This window comes from Brachyhypopomus gauderio, chromosome 13, assembly GCF_052324685.1.
Source record: "Brachyhypopomus gauderio isolate BG-103 chromosome 13, BGAUD_0.2, whole genome shotgun sequence".
NCBI lineage: Eukaryota > Metazoa > Chordata > Actinopteri > Gymnotiformes > Hypopomidae > Brachyhypopomus > Brachyhypopomus gauderio.
In genome coordinates, this window is record NC_135223.1 from 15,271,088 (window position 1) to 15,298,251 (window position 27,164).

A 27,164-nucleotide genomic window follows, 5' to 3' on the forward strand; every position below is an offset into this window, starting at 1 on the left:
CAGATTAAAGACACAGTTGCTCACTCACTCATTCACTCATTCACCCATACACTCTCTCATTCACCCATACACTCACTCATACACTCAATCATTCACTCATTCACTCACTCACTCATTCACTCATCATTCACCCAAACACTCACTCTCTCACTCATTGACCCATATGCTCACTCACTCATTCACTAATGCACTCACTAATTCATTCATACACTGACTCACTCATTCACTCTCTCACTCAGTCACTCTTTCACTCAGTCCCTCACTCACTTATTCCTCAAACCAGTGTGTGCGATGCAGTTGAAGAAACGAAAGGGAAAACAAAATCAATCCAAACTCATTCAATCTAATATTCTACCAGATAAAGCCCCCCCAAAACACACACACACACACACACACACACACACACACACACACACACACACACACACACACACACACACACACACACACACACACACACACACACACGCACACACCCTTCAATGTGTGTTGTTGCAGCAGATTAAGATATGAGACAGCTACACAGCATCCTCATAAGACCTGGGTTATGTTCCAGCACCGCCATCGACAGCTATCTCAGAGTGCCTGACCATAACGCCCGCATGGGGAGGGAGGGAGGGAGAGAGGGAGGGGCGGCCTGCTGAGGCCTGTGCTCTCCAGGGAGCGTGGCAGAGGAAGGCTCTGCCTCAGCTCCTGCAGCTGAGAGTCACCTTTCACGTGCACTGCTGCTGGTCATCACTCCTGGAGGATTACTGGGACTGTAGTGCAGTTTACCTTGTGTCACCTTTTCCATCACCCTCTCTCTATTCTCCCCTCGCCCATCTCTCTCTGTTTCCACCCTAATTCTCTACCTGTCCCTTTGTGTCTCTCTCCAGGGTCCAGCCGGGTTGAAAGGAGGCGAGGGGCCTCAGGGTCCTCCTGGTCCAGTGGTAAGTACTTATTTGCCATGCTGGTCCACCACTGACTTTATATCACAAGCAACATTCAGTATTCAGGAGCTCCACTACTCATTGGGGTGGAGCTTGGAAGGCCGTAGATAGCTTTTGCTCCCTGAACCTCAAGGCTACGGAGGTGTGGCTATGTACACACACACACACACACACACACACACACACACACACACACATACAAATAAGCATGATATTATATACCAACTTAGTAAGAAATATTGAGGTATTTAAAACCTGAGTATTATCAGCAACACAGCCTGCAGTGACACCTTTTTCCACAAGAGGGCACTTTTAATCCTTTAAATAAGGATAGTTGTTTTTTTTTTAAGATAAATTCAGGATGCCATTTCGTAATCACTGACTCTTGACACTCTACACCACAGCTGCCAAGTTAAATTTGATGTGACAGGCAGAAAGTTGGAGTCTCTTTTAAGCTTTCTTAGAATAAAAAGACATTTTGCTCTTAACAGATTCGTTTCTCTTTAAGAGCAGCAGATAAGTATTGTCAGTCTATAATTGCTCTTTTTAAGGGTCTGACAGGGCTGCGTGAGATTAGAATGGACAGTCAAAGTGTCATTGAGAAGACTTTCAAATTCTGCCATGTCAGTCAGATTAAAAAGAAATACATTTGCATTCATATGTATTTGCACCTCGGTCTAAATTGCCCTTTATTTGAAGAGAGAAAGATTACAGCCAAGTAGAGTGAGAGGTGAGAGTAATTAACCATAGTGGTCATACCTGCTCACATATTTGGTCTACTTACCTTAAATAGTCTGCTGTCCACCCTGCTAGAGGTGTATGAACAATATGCCACATGTTGTACATAAACAACACACACACACACACACACACACACACACACACACACACACACACTCATAAGCATTGCACAGTGTCAGAGGTTTGTTCTGACAGAGCTACCTCTTTCCTGCTGGGTTCGATTGAGGCTGCCTGTTGCCCCTCTCTGCTTGGGTTTCGATTAAGGCTGTCTGTCTCAAGCACTCTGGGTTTGAGTGGTTCACTTCCTGCTCAGTTCTTTCAGGATAATTGCACAGGGCTGAGGGAAGCCATGACGATGGTCACCGTGGCGACATATCCTGCACCGCCAGACCTTTTGTTTCCTGGCAACTCATGCAGTTTGCCCACATAAGTACAAGTAGCAGTTTGTATGGAGTGGATCACACTGCTTGAGGAAATATGGCATTTGCTGAGCACAGATAAGATTTGTTGCATATAATTTAAGAGAGCAGTTGGACCAAAAAATCTAACATGGGCAATGACTGAATATGGGTCCATATGGTTGCATATCCAGATCTTGTTCTGTTCTGTTCTAAGGCTCTATCCTATACGCTAAGTGATCTGTTCTAGAAAGTTCTATCCAAGAAAGGTTCTGTTCTAGAAAGCTATATCCTAGAAAGTGTCTGTTCTAGAATGTTCTATCCTATAAGCCATCTGTTCTATAAGGCTGTATCCTAGAAAGGGCCTGTTCTAGAATGTTCTATCCTATAATCCATCTGTTCTATAAGGCTCTGTCCTAGAAAGGGTCTGTTCTAAGTGGTTCTATCCTATAAGTAATCTGTTCTAGAAGGCTTTATCCTAGAAATTGTCTGATCTTGAAAGCTCTTTCCTAGAAAGAGTCTGTTCTAGAAGGCATCCTAGAATTTGAAATCCAGCAAGATCACAGCCATCTGTTGCCAAGAGTCAAGATAACAGCAGTACACCATTGTCATTAACTCTGGAGACGACCCCCACCATTTTCTGAGACAGCTCATATGACAACCAGTTTCTGAAAGTGTTCTCAGAAAATATATTTTTCCTCTACAAGCTGCATGTGTCTTTATTCAATGAAAAGTTAATTGAAGTAATAATGTGGTTGTTTTAGTCAATAAAATAAATGTTTTATGTTCTTAATGTCAGAATGAAAACAAATGTTTGTGGTTATAATTTTTGTCACACAATGCTGAGATAAACATGGCATGAATGAAAAAAAATATAAAATCAAAATAAATAGAAAATAATTGTAGTTCAAATGCAATTCAAATGGTAGTGCCAGTGCTTTTCATATTGTGATGTGCCAACAGGCTTTAGTGTTGAATTGTGCTGCTGACTAGAATGTGAACTGGATGTGTTTCCTTTACGAAATCAAGTAGTCAGACATGTGTGTTCACTGACAGGAACCCAGCCACAGGGGCTGAAAGGAAAAGATTTTTTGGTTTTACGGCTGTATTTGTATGGCATGCCTGCTCTCTCTGTGCCAATATATTGATGCTAGCCAATAAGAGACATGCATCAGGTGACTTGTACGGCTCTGATGTTAGCGTGTTCATGTCCAAGGACACTCTTGAGTGGCACCGTAATGGGGTTCTGATCCAGCTCCTTCTGAGACCTTCAGCAGCCAGAAATGAGCAGTGATTAATATTAAGGAGAAAAAATATGAAAAAAACAGTAACTGACGACATTGCTGTGCCACTAACTAGCATTACTAACTTTGATTTATTGCTAGTGACATTAAGGTTTCTTGCTCAAATGGTAAATTTAAGATTGGCTATAGGAAGAACAGCTTTTTATTATTAGTATACCTAGGGTTAGGGTTAGGGTTAGGGACATCAAGAAAAATCGCCGCAAGCGGCAATGAACGGGCTCCTCGCACGTGGCACAGGTACCCACTTGCACGCCTGGGACGAAGGCATAGTAGATATGGCTAGGCCAGTGTGTATGTGAAAGCTATTGGTAGGCCAGTGCATGTGTGTGCATTGTGCATGTGTAATAGAGAGAGAGAGGTTTAGTGTGATAATGTTTGTGTTCATGAGTTAGAGCTGTGTATGTGTGTGAGTGATTGCGTATAATGGGCAGTCTTAGTTGTCACAGGGAACTCACATGTCTGACATGACAATGTATGTGCTCAATCTATGATGCATACACATAAGTAGGTATATGTGTGTGTGTGTGTGTGTGTGTGTGTGTGTGTGTGTGTGTGTGTGTGTGTGTGTGTGTGTGTGTGTGTGTGTGTGTGTGTGTGTGTGTGTGTGTGTGTGTGTGTGAATTTGGTGTTTGTATGTGTTACTCACTGAGGTATGTGTAGGTATGGCTAGGCCAGTGTGTATGTGAAATCTATTGGTAGGCCAGTGCATTTGTATGTGCATGTGTAATACAGAGAGAGGTTTGGTGTGATGATGTAAAAGTGTTCATGAGTTAGAGCTGTGTGTGTGTGTGTTTGTGTGTGTGTGTGTGTGTGATTGCATATAATGGGCAGTCTTAGTTGTCACAGTGAACTCGCATGTCTGACATGACAGTGTACGTGCTCAATCTATGATGCATACACATAAGTAGGCATATGTGTGTGTGTGTGAATTAGGTGTTTGTATGTGTTACTCTCTAATGTATGGGTAGGCATGGCTAAGGCAGTGTGTATGTGAAGCTTATAGGGAGGCCTGTGTTTTTTTGTGAGTGCATGTGAAATAGAGAGAAGGAGGGGGAGACAGAGATCATGGGTTGTTAAGTGTGGGGGGGGGGGGTGGATGAGCGGGGCACTCTGCGTCGCTTTATGGTATTAATGTCACTCTCAATGAGAGTTACAACTATATAGAAACAACAGACTATCCAGCCTAGCGCCAGGTAAACCAGGTGTTTTTCACTGGGTCCAATTCACAATCCATTTCTATTTACGTCAAGATCTGTCCGCTAATCTGTAATATTCATGTTATTCAAGCGTCCCACTAAGTTTCTCTGAGTAATGTGATTTGTGTATCAGAAGGGACTCGGATGTTATCTTGTCAGAAAAGACTAAATGTTTTACGGTCTAGCTGATGATTGCTGGGTGTTGGTTGCACCTGTAGGGTTCCCCTGGAGAGAGAGGTGCAGCCGGACCTGCCGGCCCAATTGGACTTCCAGGGCGCACAGGACCCCAGGGACCCCCCGGGCCAGCTGGGGAGAAGGGTGCCCCCGTAAGTGCAGAGTGTTTCTGACAAACACAGCTTCTCTTTTTCTCCTTTACTACAGGACAACCACTTTAGACTCTGATGACTCATCAGATGTTGTTCTTAATGCATGTGTGTGTGTGTGTGTGTGTGTGTGTGTGTGTGTGTGTGTGTGTGTGTGTGTGTGTGTGTGTGTGTGTGTGTGTGTGTGTGTGTTATCTTGTATTTGTGCTTCTCTTCAGGGTGAGAAAGGGCCATCGGGTCCTGCTGGTCGTGACGGAGTCCAAGGTCCGGTTGGCCTGCCAGGGCCTCCTGGATCCCAGGGTCCACCCGGAGAGGACGGTGACAAAGTTAGTCTCGTTGCTGCCATCTGATGTCACCCGTCTGCCTGATTCCTGCTGCCTCACACAGAACCACTCGCGTGTGCCACACCAATCAGACACGTGATCAATCTTCATCAGGGCACACACCCCCCCCCCCCCCCGACCATCTGTACAGCACATCCGTCTCCCTGAATCTCAGCCTATCCCATATCCATCATCATCATCATCATCAGCAGGCACAGCAGCAGAGAATGCAGCCTTAAATCCCACTCCGGCAGGGCCGAAAGGCGAACCAGTGCCTCCCTTTTATCTTCCTCCCGACAGAGTCCTCCATCAGCAGTGCAATCCCGCCAGCTGGCTGGGGTGCCCAGCACGTGGGCCATTTTATTTGGCCAGTTTCAAAATGATATTCATCATTTAATAGGTAGTAAAGTTGCACTCAGCCTTTGTGGTGCTACCATTGTGTAAAACATCTGAAGGACCTCCCCCCTCAACACACACACACACACACACACACACACACACACACACACACACACACACACACACACACACACACACACACACACACCACAATGATCACAATAACCCCACCCAGCATGCCAAATGAGTCAGAAATCTCCCTCCATTAGAGGCCCTCGTTTGTGGTGTGTTTAGTGATGTAGCACTGAGTGAGGTTGTGTGACTGGTGCTTGCTAACAGTTCCACTTTGGGTCTTTTTTAGGGAGAAGTGGGAGAACCAGGGCAGAAGGGAAGCAAAGCGGATAAAGGAGAGCAGGTGAGAACTCACACTCCTGAGAACTCACACTCATGAGAACTCACAATCCTGAGAACTCACACTCATGACAACTCACACTCCTGAGAACTCACACTCATGAGAACTCACAATCCTGAGAACTCACACTCATGACAACTCACAATCCTGAGAACTCACACTCATGACAACTCACACTCATGACAACTCACGCTTCTGAGAACTCATACTCCTGAGGACTCACACTCCTGAGAACTCACACTCATGAGAAGTCACACTCATGAGAAGTCACACTCATGAGAAGTCACACTCCTGAGAACTCACACTCCTGAGAATTCACACTCATGAGAACTTAGGGCGTACTCACACTAGGCTCTGTGATCCGGGCCCGGGCACGGATCAGTTAACCGTGCTCGGGCCCGCTTGAAGAGGTGGGCCAGGGCACGATTCATGTGGACTCGGGCACGGTTCGCTTCTAGTGTGAGCGCTATCCGTGCCCGGGCCCACTTGGTGCCTCGTGTGATTGGTTCATTTCGCTGGAACTCAAACATGACATCAGTGATGCGACACTCACGTTAAACAGTCATAGCGGCAAAGCAATTAGCAGACAATCGTTGTGTTAAATTATCGATAAATCTGTGCTTGCACCGTGTTTCTGCACTCCCAAAACGACTCCAAAAATACAATAAAAAGAGAATCGTGAACTCCATAGTGTTGTGCGAGAGCGCTTTTGTTCCAAATAAAGTCACGTTGTGGTGACGTAAGCGTGCTCGGGCGCGGTTGATGAAGCCAGTGTGAGTGCAGGCCAGAGGGGGAGTGGGGAGGGGGGATAACCGGGCCCCAGCACGGAACCAGCAAACCGTGCCTAGTGTGAGTACGCCCTTACACTCATGAGAACTCACACTCATGAGAACTCACAATCCTGAGAACTCACATTCATGAGAACTCACACTCATGACAACTCACGCTCCTGAGAACTCACGCTCCTGAAAACTCATGCTCCTGAGAAGTCACACTCCTGAGAACTCACACTCCTGAGAATTCACACTCATGAGAACTTACACTCATGAGAACTCACACTCATGAGAACTCACAATCCTGAGAACTCACATTCATGAGAACTCACACTCATGACAACTCACGCTCCTGAGAACTCACGCTCCTGAGAACTCATGCTCCTGAGAACTCATGCTCCTGAGAACTCACACTCATGAGAACTCACACTCCTGTCCTGAGCTTGATGTTTGGTGCTTCATAGGACAAGCACACACTTATATGTCAATGAAAGCTTTACATAACTTTACATAACTTTTCTTTTTTGTTACCTGAATGCAATTGTTATGTTTCTGTGTCTAGCACAGACCTTGCTCACCTACTTTCACAACATTCAGAATAATCATAGCTGTGCTTTCTCCTACACATGCATGTATGCTACAATGGCAGTGGAGTGGATATGGAAAGAACTGAAGCGCTGTGAGAATAACCCTTCTGTGTTGTTTTTGTGTCTGCCAGGGTCCACCAGGACCACCAGGTCTACAGGGTCCAATTGGAGCACCAGGACCAGCGGTATGCAGCACCTCCCACCTGAACTTCCATATCCTCACACTTTCATCAGTGCCTGAGATGATAGCTTCAATTACAGTTTATAGCTTTACTGCAGCAATTTCGTGTTCACAGCAGCTGATGGCGTAGTCAGTTTACAGCACAGTCAGGTTCAGCTGAGCAGTAGATCCCCCATCACTGCTCACCTGTGGATCACCCAGCCTCTGGCAGCTAGCTAAACCACACCTCACACCTTCCACTTCTGCCCCTGCAGGGTGCAGATGGAGAGCCCGGGCCCCGGGGGCAGCAGGGCATGTTCGGGCAGAAAGGAGATGAGGGCTCCAGGGGTTTTCCTGGTCCCCCCGGACCCATTGGTCTTCAGGTGAGTCACCTCCACACGGGCCAATCTTGCCCTTTCCGATAGGTAAGTCACAGCCATCGGCACTCAGCATCTCTGGCTCCAAGACATTAGTATTACTTGAGTGGCAGGATGTCACTCATTGGTATTCAGTGATTTGCCTTTGAGCTGTAATTGGGGTGCGTTTCAGATGAGCACAGATTTTGTGCTCATCTGCTACACAGGTTCACTGATCATTACATCTAAATTCTACTGCATTGGATGTTTTAAAAGAGAGGATCTGGAATATAACTGGTACCACCCTAGATACTGTGATCAGAAGCTTGTAGTAATTTTTTTTTATTTTAACTTTTTACATGGCTCTACAGCTCTACAACCATCATGCCTAAGATATTATAATACCACTGTTTATAACAATAACATAAGCATAAAATTATGACAAAACTATCAAGTTTAGTCTCGAGTCTGCGAATGATCAGTTCTTGACCCTCTAGCCATTTGCTAATGTTTTCTGTCCTTTAAGTTTGTCTTTCACTTTGTGACTTTATTTTAATGAATTGTGGCCAGCGTACTGCACATGAATTACCTGAGCGCTAATGTACGACCTTTAGTCACCTCGTTGTTAGAGCGGGTTGAACTGGAACAACTGAACACTTTGAACATATTTTATTTCTTATTCCTCATGACAAGAATAAGAACATGGCATAGGCTGCCTCTTCCCTCGTCCTGCGGTTAATGGCTACTGCTCTCACTCTAACGTTGGACCTATTGTGCGTCTATTCTAAGTGGGTGTCTGTCAGGTAACCACTGCGTACAATGCTGCCTGGATATGTAGCAGCACTGCGGTAGGTGGCGGGGGGGGGGGGGGGGGGGGGTGCCAGTCTTTTCTCCTTTTCTCTTTCACAGCTCATGGGGCTGACTGAGAAATGAAGCAAAAGGTTAGGTGAAAAAAAGGTGGAGAATTAGGAGAGGTACCAGAAGTATCTTTGGTGAAGGACCAAGAAGGACAGGCAGTGAGGGGACAGGTAGTGAAGAGACAGGCAGTGAGGGGACAGACTGTGAGGGGACAGGCAGTGAAGAGACAGGCAGTGAGGGGACAGACAGTGAGGGGACAGGCAGTGAGGGGACAGACAGTGAGGGGACAGGCAGTGAGGGCACAAGCAGTGAAGGGACAGACAGTGAGGGGACAGGCAGTGAGGGGACAGACAGTGAGGGGACAGGCAGTGAGGGGACAGACAGTGAGGGGACAGACAGTGAGGGGACAGGTAGTGAAGAGACAGGTAGTAAAGGGACAGGCAGTGAAGAGACAGGTAGTGAAAAGACAGGCAGTGAAGAGACAGGTAGTAAAGGGACAGGTAGTGAAGAGACAGGTAGTGAAAAGACAGGTAGTGAAAAGACAGGCAGTGAAGGAACAGGTAGTGAAGGGACAGGTAGTGAAGGGACAGGCAGTGAAGAGACAGGTAGTGAAGAGACAGGCAGTGAAGAGACAGGCAGTGAAGGGACAGGTAGTGAAGGGACAGGCAGTGAAGGGACAGATAGTGAAGGGACAAGCAGTGAAGGGACAGGTAGTGAAGGGACAGATAGTGAAGGGACAAGCAGTGAAGGGACAGGTAGTGAAGGGACAGGCAGTGAAGGGACAGATAGTGAAGGGACAAGCAGTGAAGAAACCTGTCCCAAGCGAGCAGACGCCACCATCCTCATTTCCAAAGGAAAGGTGTTTGGTGACCATGAAAGAAATATGTACGTAAGAAGAATTAAGAGACATAAGTATCTGATCATCTTTGCCTCTGTGTTTGATAACAATAAAGTAGCCAGCCGCAAAGATCTTCAGTGTGTCCATCCATCATAAATATATTAGCTGCTCGCTTCTCTGAAGTGGGATCCTCATAGTAATGGAATTACATTGACTGCATTGTCGGTAATCCGCCCGCACGCCACTGAACCTCAAAGTCATTCCACTCAATTAAACTTTAATTGGGCGTAATGCACTTTCATTTGTGTTTTATTAATTAAATCGAGTGACCTGGTCCAATAGGCATTAGGCCGCTGCACGTGCTCTCTGCAGCCTTTACAGAGTATTTGTGCTAATGGCATCTGACCTTGAGATCATAGCCATCTCTCGGTACTCAGTGAGACCCTCTCAGCACCCAGGTTCTCTGACACTATGGCCATCGCCATGTGTGCTATACGTCCTGCTCCCACTGCTCCTATGGATTTGGTGTGTAAATATCAGATGAAATTGCACTATGGAGCTGCTCCTGGCAGCTGGTGACAGGCTGTCTTTGAATCGCATCACAAAGTCGGAGACTGGGGATGCAATTAGAGGCTAAATGTCAGGGATCAAAACGTGTGACACCTGAGTGGGGCGGCTAGTGCGCCTGTTTGGGGCGGCTCACACCAGCTCTGGCCGGAGCCCCTAATGGGACGCATGACTCATATTTGGTTGTGTTCTGACTCTCCTCCATTCACGGCCGTCTGCCTCAGGCCTCCATGGCGCAGGGGACACGGCTCTTGCTGCAGGACATGGGGAAGAAGCGTCGCATTCAAATGGCCATTAATTAATTAAGCTCGAATCAGCCACGTCTTTCATTTAGCCATCCAAAGGAAAGCGTCACAGCAGCAGATGAATAGATGAAAATACCATGCATGCATCTGTTCAGCTGGCTCTCACCAGGTGCCATTCTGACCGCACAAAACGTTCCCGCTGCATTCATATAGAGCGGAGCACGCTGCACAAGGTAAAATAGCTTTGTTGCCTTCTTAGGTCTCTAGCCAGAATGCGCCCACTGAGGAGACTGCCAAGAGGGAAAGAGGAGAGAATGTGCTTAAATAGGCCAAAAACCTGTTAAAAGAAGATTGCACAAGAGCTGTGCCACTGAGAAACTCAATAAGCACAAATCTCTGTCTGCCCGCTCACGCCGGCCGCACAGCTCAGACCCTCCATGCCCGGGTTGCTGGGGAGCTTTATTGCCTGCCCCAGTAACTGCATCTGGGCCCAGTTCTCTCTTCCTGTCTGAAGAGCCTTTCCACTGCTTCTTCTGTCATTGTTCATTTCCACACTTTAGCTGGTCGTGCGCTCACCAGAAATGAAACACATCAATTTTCATCATGGTAGAGGATTTGGAGAAAAACAAAAAGTAGTGCCCCCCCCCCCACGCGCACACACACACACACACACACACACACACACACACACACACACACACACACACACACACACACACACACACATAAATGCTTCTTTCTTTTTTTTGCAAATGTCTGTTCAGGGTATTTACAGAAGCTAGGTTACAGTAAGAACTGTTGACTTTATGTTCATTATGTACTGGGTTAGATATTTTTGCATTTGTATATTAACTTACTTCAGGCATGCAAACCAGTTTATGCATGGATGATCGCGTGAGATACTCCTCACACAACTGTTCTTACATTCACCGACGTAAATCTTGTTCATTGTGAGCCAGTAATCATGTTTATATCAAGGTGATGTGGCGTCAAAGCATAAAACCAAATCTATAACCCATTTTATATTCTTTGTTATTAAAAAATGAAGTCCGGCAATGAAACTGTAAGCTTGTCTGTCCTTGCAGGGTCTCCCTGGTCCACCAGGAGAAAAAGGAGAAAATGGAGACGTCGGACCAATGGTGCGTGCCTCTTTATTGTCATTTGTGAGCTAAGCTGATTTTTGTGAACTGCACAATTTTGCAAGGAAGATTGTGCGATCACTTATACGAGTCATCATGGTGTTCTCCAGACCCTCCCGTGATGCATCTCCTCTCTAAACTGCAGTTATCTGTGTCTTAGCACAAGATTCATCATGTTTGGGAAACATATCCCAGAATTAACACATATAAGTCTGTTTATTATATAGTGTATATACACCATTACTAATCACAGTGAACTGAAGGATGATGCACAGTACTATACTAGTGGTCAGTAGACATACCTTCTAACAAAAGCTGGATAACCCTAAATAAGATTTTGTTTTACAAATGAGAACATCTGTATTGTCTGTACACAGGGTCCCCCCGGTCCGCCTGGCCCAAGAGGTCCCCAGGGTCCTAGTGGAGCTGATGTAAGTTTTTCTCTCAATTAGTGTGTATCACGATCTTAAACACTCAACAAACCTACACTCTTCTGTTTGTATTCTAAGGGGTTTATGTGTGAGTGCAATTGAAAAAGCGAAACAAATCAATTGGCATTACACAAATGTTCCTAACTGACATTTATCATCATGTGGCTTGATACCTTTGTACATACACTCTAAATATCAATAAGCAAACAGACTGTGTGTAGAAGCACTTACCCCCACCCCCTCCCCCCACTCTGGGAGCTGTCTACACCTTCAGCAGTTTTACTATTACTTTGAAAACCTCCCTGGTCTCTCTAATCTAATTACTCTAAAGCTGACTTTGACTTTGACTAATCTGTTGTAGGGGCCACAAGGTCCCCCTGGTGGTATCGGAGGCATGGGAGCAGTTGGAGAGAAGGTAAGTAGCACCTTCAATTCCCAACAGACCCCAATTCATCTTCAGAAGCCGGGAGCTACAGTTCACACCTTGTGCTGCGAGAGGAACAGACCTTGTATGGGTCTCCCTGACTCACTCCGCACATCCATTTCAAGTGTCAGGCTTTTGTCTGAGTTAGTACCCCAACACCATTAATTCCTCTGTTAGGGCAGTTCCAACAACACTCCTTCATTTTGCAGTGATTTGGCACATCTCCTCTCGCCATCAATTTTTAATACGGTGGCTGGCAGCTGAGATGACTTTGGAGCATGAAATGCAGGATGGTACCATTATGCTGAGCACACCAAGAATAGAGTTAGAACAGCTGTACAGCAGCGAGCAGCTCACCTCACTCCAGCCAAGGAAAATGGGAGAGAACTTTTCAACTGCTAGTCATGTTATTTTGGGCATGTTTCTGTCATCAGTAATTGTGTTATTGGGTTTTTTCGTTTGGTTTTTTTTGTATACCTCACACTATGGCATAAATGTGCTTTGGTTACCATGGTAAAGCTTTTAACCAATGAAATTAAATCTCTTCTAGGGAGAGCAAGGTGAAGCTGGCAATCCTGGACCTCCTGGAGAGTCTGGACCTGGAGTAAGTGTGTGTGTGTGTGTGTGCGTGTGTGTGTGCGTGCGTGCGTGTGTGTGTGTGTGTGTGTGTGTGTGTGTGTGTGTGGTGTATTCTGATATGAACTGAACAGACTACTGTACCAGATTTTATATGATTATCATATTATCACTGAAAGAAAGTACACTCATATTTTGGAGGTCAGTGTAAAAATGCAAATGCTACAAGATGGACTTGCAAAGCAGTCCAAAATATGTCTGTAAATATTATGTGTCTGTATACTCTCTACCTATACTGACTGTAGAGATTAGTGAACTTCTGCAAAAAATAATCTGTTGAATTCAGCAATCTCTACAGTCAGTATAGGTAGAGAGTATACAGACACATAATACTTACAGACACTAGGCAGACAAACAATCTCTATAAAAACTTTCCATTCTACAACACACATACAACATACAACAAGCATTAGTGAACATAACCATATGATGCAATAAGATATGGTTTAAGTGTATAGTAAAGGATTATACACCATGAAATCCTTCATATTCATATTCTACATTGTTCTTCTTTCTTCCTTCCGTCTTCATTCTTCTTACCTGCCTGCAAATCTTTTATTTGTAGTTTTTGGTTGTCATGTTTGTGTCATGGGGTGGTGTGCCTCAGGGATGTGTGTTCAGGCCACTCATGTTTGTGTCATGGGACGGTGTGCCTCAGGGATGTGTGTTCAGGCCATTCATGTTTGTGATTTTCTCTGCAGGGCCCCAAAGGTGAGAGAGGAGAAAAGGGTGAAGCAGGCCCACCCGGTACAGCTGGACCAGCAGGACCTAAAGGACCACCTGGAGACGATGGTCCCAAGGGAAATCCTGTAAGTGTAATCTTGTAAGGGTAATCCAGATTAAACTGCCATAAACCAGTGACACACACAGATAAAGCTGAGAAGAGAAGCGAGGTGAAAGTTATAAAATGTCAGATCTGCCATGTCACTGATCCATCCAGTAGTAGCAGTGAGATCAATCTGCTTTTCTCAAACAAAGACACATAGGTTAGTCTCTGCTATGTGGGTAGGGATTAAAATAGCGTTTACACCTTTTATGAAGAAATGGATGATTATGTCTAGGAATTAAACAGCTTTTTGATTATAGCTGTCAAAATACAGAAACACTGGGCCCCCATGTCCCTTTATATACTGAGGTATACTGAGTACCTTTGTGGGTGTAATTTCTTACGTGCATTAAAGAAAAAAAACTCATTATCAATTCAATATAAACCCCAAAGTTTTTTTCCAATATAATTATATTTTATTATAAGTGATTGGTTCCTAATAAACATGAATGTCGTTATATTTGACCAGCTGTATTGCTTATTTGTTGCTGTAGGGACCTGTTGGTTTCCCTGGAGATCCTGGTCCACCTGGTGAGCCTGGTGTTGCTGTGAGTATCAAACTCCACAAAATTATGAAAATAATAATAGGCTTAAAATTAATTATTAAACATGACTGTTTAAATGAAAGGAAATGAAATTCCCCACTTAACATTGATATCTAATTTAAAAAAGTAAATGATAACGTTAATAAAAAATGGCTACACTACATGAAAGAGTTGAACTATGTCTGTGTCCTGGCCATGACTGGGGTCTGGAGCGCGGTCATCTAACACCTTATGCTCCTGCTAGGGCACTGATGGCAGTCCAGGAGAGAAGGGCGAAGACGGTGAATCTGGTCAACCTGTAAGTACCCAAATGCCCCTGGAGTAAAAAGCCCCCAGGTCTCCATATACACAAAAGTTTAATCCACAGGACCTATAGTTATGTACCTAGCATACACAAAACAATATCTCATTCTTGCTTATTTCTCTAATATGAACTGAATCACAATTCCCAGAGGGCCTGTTGGGTAATGTAGTTCATGTTTATAAGAGATTTGGGCTTAGTGCCCTTGCTGATTTCATTGCTCTAGGTAAGGTATTGTGTTAGGTCAGCTTTTCATCCTGCACTTTATTCTGTGCATTGGATCTAAGTGAACAAGGGAGTATTACTATTTTACCTCAGTGAGAAGGTATTTGCTGTTTGTTGGCATAATATGATTAAGAAAATACAAAAGGCAAGCAACATTCTCCCAGCCCATAGCACAGGTCTATAAATTGCAGTTCTTATTAACATTTATGAATGCAATTTGAATTTGCAAGCCAGAAGGAAAAGGTTTAATTTACCTTTTATTGACATGAATGTATTTTTATGAACCGATATGTCTAGCCTACAATTGTGTAGTGAACTTTAATGCAACGCCTTATCTACAATCTTCAAGTCTATTAAAGTTTAATGAGGAGAGAGTTCCAGTAGTATGAAACCTTTGTACAGAAGCATGCAACTTCTCTTCTCTGATTAGACGTTTGTATTGTTCCATCACACAGTTGAGTAACTCAGGAAATGTGTTTCCTCAGTAAGTTTCAGTATGCTTTTCATTGTAATGTAAACTTTCAGTGTTTTAAGAAGTTTTTTTTTTTTTTTTTTTTTTTGGGGGGGGGGGGGGTGAAATGACTTCTTCTGAAGTAACATACATTGAAGAATTACCACATGCAGCCTTGTGTGTCTTCTAACAACAAATTCTACAAAAATACAAATTCGACTAGATAAGAATTATCTAGCAAGAGGCTTCACTCATGTAAGCATGCAGTGTTTTCCTAGAGTGGGACTATTACATGAAGACCTGTTTAAAGAAGTGTAACTCTGATAAGGTGCTTGGCTCCATTTTTCTGCCTGGAAGAGATTCGTTTCTACACTTTATCGCTCCTACATGTGACAAACTGTTCTGGGTCCTGAAGCATGCGGAAGGTCTTCATTATACTCTTTTATTTCTTCTTTATGTACTTGGGAAGCATTTATTTCATAAACAAACAAGTAAACAAAGAAATAGATAAAGAGAGATTTTTTCACATTTTCATATACATTTTTTAATATTGTTTTAAAACACTGGGAAGTATACAAAAATTCATTATGGGGGATTTTTTCTTAAATTTTATGTTAACAGGTTGTTAATCAAATCATTTGCAGTAAAGAAATGTATATTTATCCACTCTTTCTATTTCTCTGGACATAGATGCATATCTTTATTCTCTTTTCAATGGTTCCAAACAGAAGCTTATGTCCAACAAATATATTTTTGACTTTCATGCAGAATTTGTATTGCACATTCTTAATATTGTATTTGTCTGTGAAGCTTCCTAAGAGTAAACTGTGAATATTTTGCAAATATGTTGATCATGACACTCTCTGGTTTAGGGGCCACCTGGTCCATCAGGAGAAGCTGGTCCACCAGGACCTCCCGGTAAAAGAGTAAGTAAAAACATTAACCTTAATGATTTTACTGTTTTCCATTTATCTCAGACATGAGCCATTCACTTCCACTGTTTTACTGTCAGCTTCTGGGATTTGTCCAACAATTGCTGTTTCTCACCAACAGTAGGGTCTGTTTTCTTCTGGGCAGGACAAGTAATCACACACTTTATCATTTTCCAGGACAGGAGACAGGCATTAGATAAATAGTGTGAGTTAGACCAAATTGAGTCAGAGTCACGTGCGAAATTGCTGTGCCGAAATCTCACGTGACTCTGAAGAAAGAATGATGAGCTGAGTCATTCTCATCAGCGCAGTCGGCAAGTGAGACATGGGTCACACCATTTCAGCTACAAATCGCACAGCCACGTCGCCTCCTAGCCTGCAGGGACACTCAAAAGTTGATAATTCATCACTTACGTGAAATAGAAAACACAACGGTGAGAAGCACAGAACGAGAACTCATTTCCCGGGGGTGCGTGGTACCACCTCTCACGTGGCCTAAAGACGGAGATTCCTTGATATTGATCAGTGCCTCGTTGAGTGACAGCAATGGGAAAACACCATGACTACCTGTCTGCACCATGGGGAGGGGGCACTGTCATACTCTGCTTAACTTGTCTCCCAGTGGCTCATCAAAACAAAAGGTTTTGCCGGACGCCTCAGCCCCACTGATGATAATATCCACTTCAGCAATACTATAATACTTTTATTTTATGCATAAGGGGAAAGTAAACTTTTTAATTTAAGCCAGGTTATTTAGCAACAAGATGGCAAATGCTGTTATTGAATTGGACAGTGGGTTGGTCCCCCTCTCCAGACTTGCTAGCGGTCTACATTCTGTCATCGGTTCTCTCGGGGAATCAATGTGCGGTGACTTGATTAGTCTACTCTGTGTTTGCTGATGCCACATCATCCAGAGGAAGGCCCAATAACAATAATGTGTTTTCTGAAGGAACGTGTGCTGTTCTCACTGAACACCTCCATCAAGGCTCCTGACAAAACTCACATCCGCGTTATTCAGATAGAATGGAGAGGCCGAAAGGATGTCAGTTATCCAATGTGCTGACAGCGCCTGTGGAAGTATGAACCTCACTACCAGCAGATCTGGTTACTTATGACAAATGGATTAAAGAAGGAAAAGGTGCCGGTGTGGGAGCAAAAACCTTGAATGCGAGTGGGAAGATGACAGCATCAGAGACAGGGTGGTGTAGGAATGCGGGTGAGAAGATGCAGCATCAGAGACAGGGTGGTGTAGGAATGCGGGTGAGACGATGCAGCATCAGAGACAGGGTGGTGTAGGAATGCGGGTGAGAAGATGCAGCATCAGAGACAGGGTGGTGTAGGACTGCGGGTGGGTGGATGACAGCATCAGAGACAGGGTGGTGTAGGACTGCGGGTGGGTAGATGACAGCATCAGAGACAGGGTGGTGTAGGAATGCGGGTGAGAAGATGCAGCATCAGAGACAGGGTGGTGTAGGAATGTGGGTGAGAAGATGCAGCATCAGAGACAGGGTGGTGTAGGAATGTAGGTGAGAAGATGCAGCATCAGAGACAGGGTGGTGTAGGAATGCGGGTGAGAAGATGCAGCATCAGAGACAGGGTGGTGTAGGAATGCGGGTGAGAAGATGCAGCATCAGAGACAGGGTGGTGTAGGACTGCGGGTGAGAAGATGCAGCATCAGAGACAGGATGGTGTAGGAATGCGGGTGAGAAGATGCAGCATCAGAGACAGGGTGGTGTAGGACTGCGGGTGAGAAGATGCAGCATCAGAGACAGGGTGGTGTAGGACTGCGGGTGAGAAGATGCAGCATCAGAGACAGGGTGGTGTAGGACTGCGGGTGGGTAGATGACAGCATCAGAGACAGGGTGGTGTAGGGATGCGGGTGAGAAGATGCAGCATCAGAGACAGGGTGGTGTGGGACTGCGGGTGGGTAGATGACAGCATCAGAGACAGGGTGGTGTAGGACTGCGGGTGGGTAGATGACAGCATCAGAGACAGGATGGACAAGCCTGGCGGTGCCCAGCCACCTCACTCTGGAATTCAGACCTAAGCTTGTTTTTTTTAATCAAATGTAGAGTTTCTGCTTACTCAGCAGATCACCCAGAGCGTTGTGAACTGAAGCTGATATATCTCACTCTCCCTCTCCTCCCCTCTAACAATGCTGAGTCTTCTTGCTATCTTCTATATTTATTTTGTGTGTTTGTTTATTTGTGAACTCATAACTGCCGTCTGACAATTACTGCGGTATTCTCCATGACACTATGGAGGTGTGGGGCGGCATTTATTAACCCTCATTATGCATTAGATAATTTATTCAACGCGTTTTCTTTTAATGAATACACATTGCGCCAGTCATTTATGACAACAAACCCCACATATGCAAATACGGAACCTTAGCCTCCCCATCCAAATGGGGCGAAGACAGTGGAATACACAAGGCCGAGAGACGGGCAGCGCCATTAAAACAGTAACGAAGACAAAAAACATCCAACGTCCAACTGAATCTTAACGTAATGCCTACTGCGCATTAGTAGCTCACCTCACCGTGATTGGCTGGACTAGGTCTCTTTAGTCGCTTCATATCGCGTCACAAACACACAATTTTTTGTCTGTCTTCCCAGGGACCTCCAGGGGCAGCAGGAGCTGAGGGCAGACAAGGAGAGAAGGGTGCCAAGGTAACAGACCCTCCTTCCATTTAGACCAACACAGCAAGAATACAGTTCAGAGGAGAAAATAAAGAAACAAACACAGCCTTCATGACCTGTCAGTGTGGGTTCAAACATGGGGTTTTGTATGCGGATCTGTAATGAGATGATGTATAGCTGACAGGGCGGTGATTTAGGGTTCTTTGATCTCCCATCTTTTAAAAAATGTAAACTGATATTACAAAATGGAATTAATATTAAACCATTGGGAGGTAATTTGTCTGAGATGAGTAAAATGAGTGCTTCTGACAGACATGACAGACATTCCTCCAAGTACCAACCAAGATTGAGAAAGCTGTAGTGCCTGTTCCTGTCCACTCACTACCATCTGTGTCCAGGGCGAGTCAGGAGCTGAGGGGCCCCCAGGCAAAACTGGCCCTGTCGGACCCCAGGGGCCCTCAGGAAAGCCAGGTCCTGAGGGTCTGAGAGGGATCCCCGGCCCTGTGGTAAACATCTACATCCACCTACCCAGCCACCTACTGCCTCCCCCATCGATTTAGCCAAATGGACTCACACACACACCTACAAACACACAGGCACACACACCTACAAACACAGCAGACACACACACCTACAAACACAGCAGACACACAGACACACACACCTACAAACACAGCAGACACACACACCTACAAACACATCACACACAGGCACACACACCTACAATCACATCACACACAGGCACACACACCTACAAACACATCACACACAGGCACACACACCTACAAACACACACAAGCAACACTGAACAGAGCAATCGATAACCCCTCAGTGGCCACAGTATGTTTATTTTTTTCCTTTTTCATTTGAACACACATTTTTAGGGACTATTAATCATGCTGCAGCCTGCAGTAAATCGATAGCAGGTTGTAAGCAGTACTGGGGCAATAATGCCTGATATAATTGAATGCATTTTTTTCATAGGGTGAACAAGGACTTCCTGGTGCACCTGGTCAAGATGGCCCACCAGGGCCAATGGTGAGAGCCCTCTCCCTCTTCCTGTGTCTCCCCCCTCACCTCCTGCTCTCTCACCCATTACATGTTCTCCCTCCTTCTCTCCTCTTCCCTGCTCCTGCATGTTCTCAAACTCTCTCTTCATTCTCTCTCTAGATCCCTATGGGTATGTGCACGAGTGTGTGTGTGTGTGTGTGTGTGTGTGTGTGTGTGTGTGTGTGTGTGTGTGTGTGTGTGTGTGTGTGTGTGTGTGTGTGTGTGTGTCTGGGTGTGTGCACATGTGTGTGCAAAGCGATTTCTCACTGTTGGCTCTCCTATATTAGGGACCCCCTGGACTGCCAGGCCTGAGAGGTGACCCTGGGTCAAAGGGTGAGAAGGTGAGTGAGTCTCAATTTCCTTTCCTGACACCACTGTAGCTTTTTGTGGGTGTTGTATATTCAACACATGTATTTTGCTACAAAACCCTGCCTATACTAATGACTAGATTCAATTGCTTGTCTCTGGTTCAAAATATTGTGATGGATATTAGTTTAGTTTACACACTGAAATGTCCTACATGGAAATTATTATATTATTTCAAGCTTTGACTTTGACTCTGTTTGACCTACATGTTGGCATGTTGACTTTGATAATGGTCTGTGATCCAATACATCTGCCCCCTGCAGTGAAATCCTCTGATGCTTTATGTGTGTGTGTGTGTGTGTGTGTGTGTGTGTGTGTGTGTGTGTGTGTGTGTGTGTGTGTGTGTGTGCGTGTGTGCGTGTGTGTGTGTGTGTGTGTGTGTGTGTGTGTGTGTGTGTGTGTGTGTGTGTGTGTGTTTGAACAGGGCCACCCTGGTCTCATTGGTCTTATAGGCCCTCCTGGTGAACAGGGAGAAAAGGGAGACCGTGGTTTACCTGGACCTCAGGGCACACCTGGGTCTAAGGGTGATTCTGTAAGTATCTGACTCTCTCTCTCTCTCTCTCTCTCTCTCTCTATCTCTCTCTCTCTCTCTCTCTCTCTCTCTCTCTCTCTCTCTCTCTCTCTGTCTGCATTGCTATAAGACAAGGGCAAGGTACTATTCTCCACTACAGACATCTGAAGTGCTGACAAAGTACATCAAACTCCCCTTGAAAGGCTTCATGATGTTTGTTTATTTGTTATAATAACCACATGAAAGACTAAAGGACACACCCAGCAACACTAGAGTAATTATGCTACATCACGCGGTCCGATCAAAAGTGAATGTAATAAAACTGAGGTAATTGAGGGTTTCTTTTCTCATTTGTGCATCTCTCTGTTGTCTGTGAAAGCGTCACAGTTCTCTAACACAAGGGGTGGTTTTAGCAAGCCTGAACAAGTGTGTGGTGGAATTCAGAGGAAGAAAGACTTCATCCATTTTTCAACAAACATTGCAAATTGAGTGAATATGTAATTAGCAACAGCCATGGCCCTGTGCAGCCTTGCCTGGCATATTAAAGAAGTGAAGCAAATGTAATCCCTTGAAATTAAATAATGTAAAGAAGACAAGTGTGATTTAAAAAAACAGAAGTGTCTGCGCTTCGTGGTCTTCTCCACACACTCAGGACTGGATGTAGGGTAGCGCACATGCCCAGTTTAACATCTGATGTTTCTCTAAAGAATCATGATCTGAAAACCTTAGATCAAATGAACCACATCAGAATTAGCACCATCTACTCTGAGTCTGGTGTCATTTAGCTCTCTGTGACTATGAAATTAATAGATGTCAGAACAATTCATCAAACATCATTTCTTTCCCCATTTTTTTCTAAATATCACAAATCGTTTACTCTTTGCTCTTTTGTGTTTTTTCCTCTGGGTAAATGAATGTCCCCGTATGCTCAAGTCTCTTGGTACCAATTTGAAAGCAATCTCTCATAACGAGCTCTCAGTACAGGAGAATGCAAGCTCACCACTTTGTGTTCTGTTGTAGGGCATTTCTGGTGCTTCTGGACCCATTGGTCCCCCGGGACCTCCTGGGCTGCCTGTAAGTCACTCTCTGCCTTGAACACTATGTTCTGTGGTCTACACAAATTCATTCATTAAATTCACTCTCTGGCTGTTTTCTCACTAGGGTCCCCAAGGTCCTAAGGGTTCAAAGGGTTCTACGGTAAGTGCTACCCCTTTCCTTTTCTAAATTTCTAAATATTTTTCAAATTTATGTCGAGACACAGTTTTGGTGATGTATTGTGTTTGTGCAGGGCTCTGCTGGTCCAAAGGGAGACACTGGCGTAGTCGGCCCTCCTGGTCCTCCTGTGAGTTCTCTACTCTAAAATGTGTGAAAGATTTGAGGACTTTTATTATGACGGCAGAATGTGAAATCAGCACTAATCTTGATGACCGCAGCCACAAAAATGTCTAGATTTATCACAACCTGACTGCGCAACTGAGTATCGTGACTAATTTGCTGCATTAGAAGAAACTGATTGGTTTGCATTTGAAAGTTGTGGCTAGCTTAGACCAGATACCTTGACAGCTCCGTGTCATTTATGCAGGGCCCTCCAGGTGAGGTCGTCCAGCCGCTGCCCATCCGCTCACCCAAGAAGACGCGGCGTTCCAGTGACATGCAGGCGGACGAGGCAGACATGGTCATGGACTACGGTGAAGGCATGGAGGACATCTTCGGCTCTCTCAACAACCTGAAGCAAGACATTGAACGCATGAAGTACCCCATCGGAAGCCAGAGCAACCCAGCCAGGACCTGCAAAGACCTGCAGCTCAGTCACCCAGAATTCCTTGATGGTAAATTGGGGGATTATGTGCTTGTAACTCTATTGTCATGCCCAAAAAAGGGGTGTTGTGGGTCAAAAGACACGTCCATGGGTAAAAGCTGACCACCCCACAACCCCATTTGTCACTGTATAATTTGAACTTTGTGTATGTGAGAGAGCCAATCTTGGATATGGGCTGTTCTCCTGGTGACAGGCTACTGTGGAGCAGTGGTAAGGGCAGTTTGTGTGCCAATATCCATGCTTTATTCAGGATGCAGGAAGTTTGTTTTCTTTCTGTTTTGTGGCCAGTGGTTAGCTGAAGCTATATAGGGAGACCTGAGCGGAAGGATAGTACTTTTCTAGCTACAGACAAAGAAAATGGCTTACAAAATGTTAATGCCTGCAGTGACCTTTTAGATCTGCAGCTGTTTTGATATTTTTCTAACCTTTCTGTTTTTGAACCAAAATTATATCTATTACATAAGAACTGAAACTGTAACTCCTCAGTTAAGGGAACACTGCTTCTGTGGCTCACCGGGTAGTTGCATGCGTGTCATATAGATGCATATGTAAGTGACTTTGGGTTAGAGTGTCTACCAAATGCCATGCATGTAAACACTGTCTGTGTGTCATCACTGTTGGAGTGAAGTTCACGTATGCTGCTTGGGTTTTTTCTCTGCTCAGGTGAATACTACATTGATCCTAACCAGGGATGCTCTGGGGATTCCTTCAAAGTGTACTGCAACTTCACAGCAGGGGGCGAGACCTGCATCTACCCCGGAAAGAAATCGAGCAGAGTGAGTGTCACCCTGCAAGGCCATCGTGACAGCAGACCTGTGTCTTATAGTTCACAGAATTTGTGTCAATCCCAGAGTTCACTAGGTCAATCCCTAGGATTCTGTGAGGAGATTCTTCCTTGTTCAGAAACTAGTTAAACTCTGTTTGGATCTGAACAGGCAAAGACCGCATAGTGTTATGGTTTTTGAGAGATGGAATTCTGCACTCACTACGACTGAAATTCTGATCAATGTTATTATTTTTTAACTTCATCTGGTATTCTCATGCAGTGCGCTTGCTCTAATGTTGTTGGCCTCTGTGCTTCTGTGCAGGTACCGCTGTCCTCCTGGTCCAGAGAGGCCCCAGGCTCATGGTTTAGCTCATTTACACATGGCACCCTGGTAAGTGCACTCCGGTCGTCTTCTGTCTCATCCCCACGGCCCACGGCTCCCCCCCTCCCCCAGTTAAAAGGCTTCTCCAGGTCCTGAGTGAACCTCTCCTCATCCTCCCAGTGACATAAATAGAGAGCAGGAACAGTGCTGCTTTAGAGATGCTTTTAAAGATTCTGTGACCTGAGGTCTTGGAGCACAAAGCCCCACATGCACCATCCATAGTTAATGTGGTCAAGAAAGAGGGGAAAAGAGAGACAAAGGAAGAGGGAGAGAGAGAGAGAGAGAGAAAGAAAGAAAGAAGAGGGGGGAGACGGTCTCTTAGAAAATATCTTCCCCTTCATGCATCAAGCTCTCCTGTTCACAGCATTTACTCCACACCGCCTGAAAGCATGACTGGATTTTGAGTTTTGCCAGTGTGTGTGTGTCTGTGCGTGTGTGTGTGTGTGTGTGTGTGTGTGTGTTTGTTTTTTTAGTTCAAAGAAACAGTAACCATGCCACTAATGTTTTCTCCTGCTACTGTCTGTTTGTTTTGTCTATCTTACAGCTATCTTATGTGGACGTTGAAGGCAGCTCTATAAACTCAGTGCAGATGACTTTCCTTAAACTACTGACGGCCTCGGCGAGGCAAAACTTCACCTACAGCTGCCACCAGTCCACAGGCTGGTACGATGCCACGGCGGACAGCTACGACAAAGCTCTCCGCTTCCTCGGTTCCAACGACGAGGAGATGTCCTACGACAACAACCCCTACATCAAGGCCCTGTCTGACACCTGCGCGGTACGAGACCCCCTGTAGCTGATAACACCCCCCCCCCCACCCCCCGTATTGGGATATTGATATCGCAGAATTTTGAAAAATTCAAATGAGACCTAATCACTTTCATCAAAATATGTAGAAACAATATTGCAACATCCTATTTTGTATTATGCATGCTATGCAGTCTCAGTAGCCAGTTAATGAAATAAAAGTGTAAAAGAAGCAGCCCCAATTAGATGGGGAATCTAATGTAACAGCAGTAAATCCTTTTGCTTTGGTACTGGTCTCAGTGATGCAATATCAGCACACAACTCATGAAGGCTCATTTTAGCATTTCTTGTCGTGAATCTGATATGTTTCCTCTGTCCCTGTCTCGACCCTGCAGGTGCGGAAGGGCTATGGAAAGACTGTGATAGAGATCAACACGCCCAAGATCGATCAGGTTCCGATCGTAGACGTCATGTTGAATGACTTCGGGGATTCTAATCAGAAATTTGGATTCGAAGTTGGTCCGGTCTGCTTCCTTGGCTAAATAAAAAAAAAAATGACATGAAAAAAAAAAAACTTGACAGGGAAGGACGGGTGAGCACAAGAGACATTTCTATTCCAAGACTCTTTTATTTCTTTTTTGTTTTGTTTCATTTTTGGGTAGCACCAGATCACCCAGCCCCCGATCATGCCACACGTAAGTTCTGAATAATAGTTTAAAGAGGAAACGGTTCCTACGGAGTACGAGAACGGTGTGTCACGCAACCGGTCACCGAGGCAACAGAGGGCATGGGGGAGAGGTGGCAAAACGGAGGGCCTGGGGGAACAGTGGGGGAGAGGAGGGGTGTCCACAGAGGGATGGAGAGAGAGATAGAGAGGGAGAGAGGGGGGGGACGGAGGGGGGAGATGGACAACTCACCAATGGAGTCTATCGGTGCTGTACAACAAAGATATACAGAGAAGAAAACAACAATGGTGCTTGATCAAAATACAGAAAAAACAAATATTAATATTATAATAACAAAGTATGAATAATAAAAGAGGTGCTAAGAGAACGAAGGTGTATTTTGATAAAACTGTAATTATAATTTTGTACATTATTGTTCTTTCTGTTTCCACTTTCAAAACTTGCATGTGTATCAGAATTGCATCTGGCTCCCAAATTCAGTGACCCCAACAAAGACAGTAAAACCCATCGTCTATAATATAAATTAAAATACTGAGGAAAGAGAGAAATCATATTTTGTGATAAACACTGTGTACCTATTATTAAGCAAATAAAAGTGAGCATTCAATCAGTTCCCTACTTCTAATTATAACGCATGTCCTATGTATATACTGGCCACCCGAGGCCGGGTCTGGCTGCAGATTCCCAACACCTCGGCTGGGAAGACACGCGCCACACACAGGCTGCTCCTCATGTGTCACTAACGTCACCGCACGTACCTGTCGTCCTGACCAATCACGGCATTCATTCAACTATTTAAATTGTTTTTGTTTTTGTTTTTTGTTTGTTTGTTTTACTTTGGTCGTATACCTCAACCCTTCTTAATATTCATAGAGAAGAGAGGCCACCGTGCCCTGTATATACATTGGTTACACAGTTAAGTTTATATATTTTGGGTGGGGAATTTTATTTTTTTTTATGAGAAAAAGATAAAGACGGACATACCTGTTAGGCCTGTTATGTTCAGACGTCCTCTGTGAATGCAATGATGCCCTCTTTTCAGTGACCCCTTTTTGTAACTAAAATGAGTAAATGTTTAAATGTGCTTTTTATGGTTCATCTTAATATTAAAAACTGGATTCCAAAACAACCGTGAAACCGCTGTGTGTGCTGTCGATTCTTTGCACGTGTGCAGTATGACCACGACTGCTGTGAAAGCCCCGTGAGCCGTCCTGAAGCTAAGGCTTCCTGTTCGCTAACAGGCTTTAGGATATTTTTAGCACTTCAAGTCATTATCTTGTTTCCTTTCTGAAGGGTATTGAAGTTCGATTTCAAAGACAACAGAAGTATTTCTGTCCCAGAGAGCTATAATTAACACCTGTATGCAAAGGTTGAAACCAACGCAACTCGACCGTTAACTGGAGGTTAAATTCATTACTTCCGCATCTCATTCATCACACACTGGAGCTAATTAACAGGTGTCTCCCAGGACTCTGCGCAGGAAGAGAATAATGTACTCAACATCCCACCTCTCCTCATTTTCCTCCCTATATACTACAGTCACTTCAAAGACTCATGGGAGTATTGTGTATCCAAGCGACTGTTGTTTCTTTATTCTCAACTTTCCTTGCCTGTGGTGGAGTCTCGTTATGGTGCAGTGTGATTAATGGTAAATATCTATTACTTAACCCCTGCACTTCCGAGCGTGAACGGAATGGCTAAAACCGACTTACGTGGTGAAATATGTGAGGGTTTTTTTTGTCAGCTTCTTCCAGGGTATCCGCCAATTATTTGCACTGCACAGAGCTGTAAGCCCAGAGGCTGCGGCTTCCGAGACTAGGAACCAGTTATCAGCCGGCTGACTGCTGCCCGGTGCCTTTCCTTCCATGGTTAGCGGACGGTTGGGCTTGGGCTTGTGAATAAGCAGCCCAGCAAGTTTCCTTAAGGCTGTTGCTTT

At 44.7% G+C, this 27,164-nt stretch overlaps 1 protein-coding gene across 4 annotated transcripts in view; it reads left to right on the plus strand.

Moving 5' to 3' along the window:
- The window catches only part of col11a1a (collagen, type XI, alpha 1a), an 80,070-nt gene extending 54,926 nt beyond the window's left edge, over positions 1-25,144 (plus strand). For all 4 annotated transcript variants that reach the window (XM_076971203.1, XM_076971205.1, XM_076971202.1 and 1 more), the window contains 27 exons: positions 876-929; positions 4,787-4,894; positions 5,110-5,217; positions 5,915-5,968; positions 7,457-7,510; positions 7,761-7,868; positions 11,435-11,488; positions 11,866-11,919; positions 12,281-12,334; positions 12,894-12,947; positions 13,681-13,788; positions 14,300-14,353; positions 14,595-14,648; positions 16,200-16,253; positions 18,878-18,931; positions 19,300-19,407; positions 19,886-19,939; positions 20,239-20,292; positions 20,742-20,849; positions 21,849-21,902; positions 21,990-22,025; positions 22,117-22,170; positions 22,411-22,657; positions 23,311-23,423; positions 23,736-23,804; positions 24,340-24,573; positions 24,938-25,144. In XM_076971203.1, the coding sequence (XP_076827318.1) occupies positions 876-929; positions 4,787-4,894; positions 5,110-5,217; positions 5,915-5,968; positions 7,457-7,510; positions 7,761-7,868; positions 11,435-11,488; positions 11,866-11,919; positions 12,281-12,334; positions 12,894-12,947; positions 13,681-13,788; positions 14,300-14,353; positions 14,595-14,648; positions 16,200-16,253; positions 18,878-18,931; positions 19,300-19,407; positions 19,886-19,939; positions 20,239-20,292; positions 20,742-20,849; positions 21,849-21,902; positions 21,990-22,025; positions 22,117-22,170; positions 22,411-22,657; positions 23,311-23,423; positions 23,736-23,804; positions 24,340-24,573; positions 24,938-25,084 (2,304 nt within the window). In that variant the 3' untranslated portion in view covers positions 25,085-25,144. The remainder of the gene's footprint in view (positions 1-875; positions 930-4,786; positions 4,895-5,109; positions 5,218-5,914; positions 5,969-7,456; positions 7,511-7,760; positions 7,869-11,434; positions 11,489-11,865; positions 11,920-12,280; positions 12,335-12,893; positions 12,948-13,680; positions 13,789-14,299; positions 14,354-14,594; positions 14,649-16,199; positions 16,254-18,877; positions 18,932-19,299; positions 19,408-19,885; positions 19,940-20,238; positions 20,293-20,741; positions 20,850-21,848; positions 21,903-21,989; positions 22,026-22,116; positions 22,171-22,410; positions 22,658-23,310; positions 23,424-23,735; positions 23,805-24,339; positions 24,574-24,937) is intronic.
- Positions 25,145-27,164: the final 2,020 nt, after the last annotated feature.